Source organism: Camelina sativa, chromosome 17 (assembly GCF_000633955.1).
Source record: "Camelina sativa cultivar DH55 chromosome 17, Cs, whole genome shotgun sequence".
Lineage (NCBI taxonomy): Eukaryota > Viridiplantae > Streptophyta > Magnoliopsida > Brassicales > Brassicaceae > Camelina > Camelina sativa.
The window spans coordinates 18,877,472-18,884,857 of NC_025701.1; the positions used below are offsets into that span (position 1 = coordinate 18,877,472).

Genomic DNA, 7,386 nt, shown 5'->3' on the forward strand with positions numbered 1-7,386 from the left:
TTAAGAATAAATGTAATCCTTTTCTTTGTAGAATTAGTAACTTAATTAAAATTACTACCTAATCTACTATTTTTTTTTGAAATTATATATTTATTTTTAAAAGTTCCAATTTTAAAAATTTAAAACACATATATTTTGAAAATATCCCCTTTTCTATGTCACTTTCCAAAAATACTCTTTTATGATATCCATTTTCAAAGATGCCCATTTTTAATATATAAAATGATTAAATTCTAAACCCTAAACCCTAAATACTAAACCCTACCTCCTAAAAACTATACCCTAAATATAAAATAGAGAACCCAAACCTAAAAAAAAATTCTAAGGATTAATTTAACATATTGTAATTGTGTAAAAGAGGGTTATAGAATTTGTTATAAATACCTTTTTTGAGATACCCTTTTTCAAAATACCATTTTTCTTGAACATTTTTATTTTTGCTCACTTTTACATAATTACAATATGTTTAGTTAATTTTTAGAATTTTTTTTAGGTTTAGATTCTCTATTTTACATTTAGCGTATAGTTTTTGAGGGAATAGGGTTTAGTGTTTGATGTTAGAGCTTGAAATTTAATCATTTTATACATAGAAAATGGTATTCTTGAAAATGGACAACATGAAAGGGTATTTTTGAAAAGTAATATAGAAAAAGAATTAAAATAAAATTTTTACATGTTAAAATTACATTATTCAAAAACAAACTTCTTATATACATATTAGAATTATGTTATTCTAGTTTAAAAATGTTTTAAATATATATTTTATAATTATAGTTTTAAAATATAAAACATTAATTTTCTTATATACATATTAGATTTAAATTTTAACATTATAAGAGTTTTTAATTTATAACCCTTTCACTTTTAAAAATTAATTAAAAATGAATTTGTTGTTTTTATACGTATTAAAATTAACTTTTTAAAAACTTGTAGAAAATAAAAGTGACACGTGTCACGATCTGATAAATTATTAACTTTGATATTTAATCGCTAAAGTTGACACGTGTCACAATCTGGTAAGTTTTTAATTTTAATCTCTGATCGTTAAAACTAACACGTGTCACGATCTAGTGAGTTACTAAGTTTAAAAACCAAGGTTTATATAATAAGGTGTTGTTTTCCTTTTTTTTGTCAAAACTTTTTATTGTTGTTTTGAGTAACATATTTTTCTACTTTTAAATCATGATAGATATCCTCTAAAATATTTATATCCCGTTCTAAATTTTTGACCACCATGTTACATAAGTATCTTATGTCGGAAAATATTGATGTATTATTCTACAATATGAGCTTATGGGCAAGAACAAGTGAGCAAATTTTAATTACTTACATCAACACAAAGTGATGCCAAAATAATTTTAAATTAGTTCAGAGAGTTAAAATATAGCAATTCACCTAAACTAAATACAAATATTAGATTTGTCTAAGTAAGGAGATGATATTAACCCACTTCTTGCTAAGGTCTGGCAGGTTCACTGTCCCCAAAAAATAAAGCATTTTATGTGGCAAGTTTTGTCGGGATGTGTCTCCGTCTCGGCTAATTTGAGTAGACGGGGTATTAGTTATGAGGTTGGTTGTACACGGTGTGGGGCGGAAGTGGAAACCATTAATCATGCTATTTTTAGGTGCCCACCGGCTCGTCAGGTCTGGGCTCTGGCCCATGTTCCTGTTGGGCCTCTCCACTTTCCGACAGATTCAGTCTATGCTAATGTTGACCATTTTTTGGGTTCTACAAACCTGGGATCACAGGTACAGATTTTTCCTTGGCTTATGTGGTATATCTGGAAAGCTCGGAATGCCCGAGTCTTTGAAAATCAAATGGATCGACCTGATGAGATTGTGCGTCTCGCGCAAGGAGAAGCGAACTCCTGGCTACAGGCACAGGTGGACGACGAGGTTGAGGAGGTTCCCTCCCACCCAATAGTCCCATCTATTCGGTCGTGCGGACGTCCCGCTTCCCTCCCGGGGGTTTACCCGGGTTATCGGTGTTTTGTTGATGGTTCTTGGAAAAAGACAGACGTTTATGCAGGAGCAGGATGGGTTTGTACTTCTTCTCAGGGACTGTCCCCTATTTTAGGCGCTACTAACTACCAGCGTAGTCTATCTCCATTACATGCCGAGATTGAAGCTTTCATCTGGGCGATGCGGTGTATGATTGGCCATGACTTCCGATATGTGGCTTTCTTTTCAGACTGTTCGGACTTGGTGGAGATGGTGTCTTCCCCACACGACTGGCCGGCCTTTGCAACCTACTTGGAGGGTATTAAGTTGGATCGAGAGGAGTTTTCTTCTTTTTCTTTATCTTATATTTCTCGTAATGCTAATGTTAAAGCGGACTCTTTGGCACGCCAAGCGCGCCTATCTCCGCTTCATGTTTTGTTTGTAAACAACTTTCCGCCAAATTGGCTCACTTGAGCTGATTCTTTTGTTGACAAAAAAAAAAAAAACATAAATTATTAATACATTTTGTGGTTATTTTTGGTAATCACATGATTGTGCTGGTAGTGTAATGGTTCAACTGTTGGCTCAGATGCCATCTTCAGGTTTATATATCCACAAGATGAGGACCCGCCCGATGTGCGGGTTTTAAGTTTTATAAATTAAATTAAATTAAAAAATATATATATTAAAAATTTTTGTTAGTTATTTATAAATTTTATTTTTGTTATAATACACTAATTTATATCCATTTACAAATCTTTTATGTATGTTACTATTAAAACTATATATTTTTTACACCTAAATATACTTTTTGTTACAAATATATTCTTTATCACCACCTAGAAAATGTCTATATGAATACATTAAGCCAACTATTTTACTTTCATTTCTGCATAGTTTTTTAATTACTAAAATTGTTGGCTCAAAACACATTTTATATTAAAAAGTATATTACATAATATACTAATTAATGATATATCATCAAAATAATGTATGACCACCATGGAGAAAACCTCAGCTCCGCCTTCATGCCTTATGGAGAGAACCTTGCGTGCAACCTCCTCCATCATGGAAAGAACCTTGGCTCCGCCTTCCTCCCTTGGGGAGATAACCTTGCGTCCAACCTCCTCCACCTTCCTCCCTTGGGGAGATAACCTTGTGTCCAACCTTCTCCACCATAGAGAGAACCTGGCTGTATCGTCCTTCTATGTGGAGAGAACATGTTCACGTCTTTTTGCTATCTCAAAATGGCTTGCTCCGACAACCAATGAAAGTAAAAACATTTTTCTAACATTACAAAATCTTTTGATAGTAACTAATGTTAAATTTTCTAATGTATTTGTGATAGTAACTATGCAGAAGTGAAAGTATAATAGTTGGATTAATGTGTTTATATATTACATAATATACTAATCAATGATGTATCATCACAATAATGTATGACCGCCATGGAGAAAACCTCGGCTCCGCCCTCATCCCTTATGGAGAGAACATTGCGTCCAACCTGCTCCACCATGGAGAGAACCTTGGCTCCGCCTTCCTCCCTTGGGAGATAACCTTGTGTCCAACCTCCTCCACCTCCCTCTCTTAGGGAGATAACCTTGTATCCAATCGTCTTCACCATAGAGAGAACCTCGGCTCTGCCCTCCTCCTGTGTGGAGAGAAAATGTTCACATCTTTTTGCTATCTCAAAATGGCTTGCTCTAACAACAATTTAAAGTAAAAACCTTTTTCTAACGTCACAATATGTTTTGATAGTAACTACTGTTAAATTTCCCAATGTATTCGTGGAAATGCCTTTGACACACCATGATGTAGTCTCTGTCTCTGCAACGCCTAAACTGCCAGCTTGCTTAGTGAGCCCATGTCCACTCTCAGTCCATGGCCCAACTTCCTAAGTGAGCCTTACATCTATTCTCGGCATGTGGACCAACCCATATTTGATGGCAGGTTTGTTACGTCTTGGAGGCTTTAAAAACTTGTTTACCGACCCTACAAATCAACAAATGATCTTTTCTTGTGTTTTGTCCTCACTCGCACAGTTCCGACAATCACTTCCAGGAAAGTCACCTATCATGAAGTTCTCTCAGGACCCTTGACCAAAAAAATAATTGCATTTTGATGACATATGTGGTCATATCAATTCTTTTAAACCTTTCCGCAAACTAGGGTATTAGAGTCTTTGAGATCCTATGGATCTATCAAGAACGATTTATGTTTTTCCAATATATCTATCTATGTTTGGTGTAAGCTTGTGTTTGATTAACTTATTTTATCCATCCATTAGGTTGATGAGCTTCTACTCGTTATCTCCATTTGGGATTGAGTGAAAATAATGGTAACAATTATGTTTTCAAAAAAAAAAATGGTTTATGACCAACCAATCAAGGTTGAGAAATTAGAAGAAAATTAATTTGGCATAATTAAAAAAACAATAAAAAGTTATAAGCATGGTAATATATCCCAAATAATTCAAAGATGAAAATATAAACTAATAAATTTTAAAATACAGTATTAGGAAAAGAAGGCGCGTATATTAATCTTTTTTTTAGGTCAATGAAATATATATATATACATAATCTCCTTATAATCAAATTTTTTTTGTATTTTTAATAAATTCTGTAATCTTTAAGAATTATCTTTTTATACTATTAATATTTTTAAAAACAAAATATTTAATTTTTGTTGTAATCATATTCCTCTTATTAAATATTAATATTTACACATGTCAAAATCTAAGATTGATAATTTGACACATGTCAAAATCTTGTTAATGGCTAACTTTCAAAACCCAACTTTATATAATAAGATATTTTTATTCTTTTTGGTGTATAGTAATTTAAAATCAGTGAGAAGAAAAAGAGGTATTCTCCAATTTACCTTGTTGATATATTTGGGTTATTAATATTTTTTTTTTTGTCAACTTTTCTTTTTAACATGTTTTTTTGGTGTCAACTTTCCTGTTTTAGCATCTACTTCATGGTTTGCTAAAAAGGAAAAAAAATACTGTATTGTTGGTTTGACCCTATAAAAAAAAAAAAATCTTCTTCGTGGTTTTCAAGAAGACACATATTAAAACTGGAAAGCATTTCTAAGGCCACTTGAAACAAAATTTGTACCTACAATATAACCTCTATATATTAATAATGTTGAAATAAAAATATTTTATTAATTTATAATAATTCATTGAAAGATTAATTTATTGATAAGTACTTTACAAAGAGATTTTCTTAACTTCAATTTTTTTTTTAATTTCTATTAAAATAAGCTATTTTTTATAATCAAATATTTTTCAAGAACCAATTATAAGTAGGAAAACAATTATAATGTTTAAAGAAGAAAACCAAAAATATTTTGATATAAGAAAAATTTAGAAATGAATTTTAACAGGAATTAATATAAATTCAAAAAATATCAGAGTTACATGTCATTAAATCTTTTGCTAAATAAATTTTCGTAGATAATATATATATATATATATATATATATATATATATATATTATAATTTTAGTTCATGATTCGATGGGTCATATATTTGTATATAACTTTCAAAAAAATATCATATTATTATTTCATCAAATTGTATTAAATATTATATTATCTCAACCATTGTTCTAAAATACGCTATATGCTAGATGTACGACACAACACCGTATAGTTTACGGATAATCTTCTGACTTTTTACGACTAGAAGAGTTCGTTCTATATTCATATCCCATGAAAACATATTTTAAAAGTTCTAACGTCGAATGTCGATAGTTGGCCACTTGGCCTAATTATAGAGATCATAAACATATTGATATCCCAATGTAAATATACAAAGTTTCATAAATATTTTTAGTGTTATGTCATTACAACGGGTTGTCCAAATGTATCACTTGCTATAATAGAATTTCCGACCAAGTTAAGAATGCTTAGATGGTGAAACGGTTAAACCCGACAATGAATATCCGTCACATATTTTTCTAAAACCTCATATGCTATTTTCCGATGTTAATTTTGTGATGCAACCTCAGCTTCCTCTTCTCAAAAAAATATAATGTACTTTAAATATGTTGTTTCTCCTCATGTTTTGGTTTAAAAGCATTTGACAAAATTAATGAAATCTCAAGCTTGTTTAATATTTTACTTTTTTGTTATGTTATAGAATTGTAGTTTAAGTTGATAATATGTCTTCTTACATATGCTACACAAATCACATGTCACTTTTTATAACGGCTTACTTATCATCTTTTCAATATTTTGTAACCATTGATTTTGTATTTTTAGATGAATTATTTTTTCAAGAGTCTGTTTCATAGTTTTCCTAAAAAAAAATGTTATCCTTATGATGTCATTATTTTTTATCAAAACATTTAAGTTGAGTTGAATAATTAATCTTTTATTTTTCTTTAAATAAAATTTAATAATAAATCTTTTTAGTATACATTTCTAATTAGAAACTAATGTTTCACTTCAATTTTATTTTTATGTTTAGAAATTTATAAATACAATTACATAAATTATTTGTTTACATTACTATGCATTAAAATCTTACTTTTATTGTAAAACTCATTAATCCATTCTAAATTTTGGAATATAATCATTTTTAGTTAAAATTTGAATGATAAGTCAACAATTATAAAAAAATAGTTCAAACGGGTCAATTATGATATAGTAAGTTTAAGATTACATTAATTTATTATGATATAAAAAAAAAAAAATTTAAAAACGGGTCAATTACTTTTAGGTTGAACAAAAAAAAAAAAAAATCTAAAAAAAAATAATAAGAGAAAAGGACAGGGACTAGTTTGTCAATAAAATCCACCCCACTTGCTAATTGAAGATCATTGTCGACGTGTGAATGAGCTGGCAAAGAATATTATAATAACCTTTTACGGGTCAAAAATTAAAAAACGTGGAAAAATATATATTACGAAAACTCGCCTCTTAAAGACCAAAGTATTATCCAAATTTGTCTCGATCTTTCCGTGTTTTTTTCATTACCGTAGTGATTACTGTACGAACAAAGAAGATTCTTCATCATCCAATCCAACAACAAACAAAGGTACCCATTTCTCCTCCGATTTCTTCTCTGTTTTTTTTTTTCCCGATTTCGTAGCAGAAGCTGCGTTGACTTCGATTTGGGAACTAGTTTTTGAGAATTTAGGGTTTGGGTTTATCTGGGTATTTTACAGATTAGTGATTTGATTCGTTTTTGTAATCTTTTTCAATGTAAAGTTTCGATCTTTTTTTTTTTTTTTGAACTGTATGTTCTGTTTTTTCATAAGCTTCTATGGATATAATAAAGTTTATGTCTTTGTTGGTTTTGGTTGGAGAATTTTGATTGTTTTATGGGGTAATTGTGTATAGTTTCAATATAAATGTGAAAATATCTGAGATTTCGAATTGTGTAATATTGAAAAATTGTTGTGAAATACAATTGTGTGTGTTTTTTTTTTTTT

General features: G+C 29.9%; 1 protein-coding gene across 1 annotated transcript; it reads left to right on the forward strand.

Annotated features, from left to right (window-relative positions):
- LOC104759625 lies at window positions 1,501-2,415 on the forward strand. The gene has a single exon (XM_010482535.1). The coding sequence runs from the start codon at window positions 1,501-1,503 to the stop codon at window positions 2,413-2,415; it is 915 nt and encodes a 304-aa protein (XP_010480837.1).

Bases quoted from the DNA above. Each gene is read 5' to 3' on its own strand.
- LOC104759625 (XM_010482535.1), top strand. From the start codon at position 1,501: ATGTGGCAAGTTTTGTCGGGATGTGTCTCCGTCTCGGCTAATTTGAGT.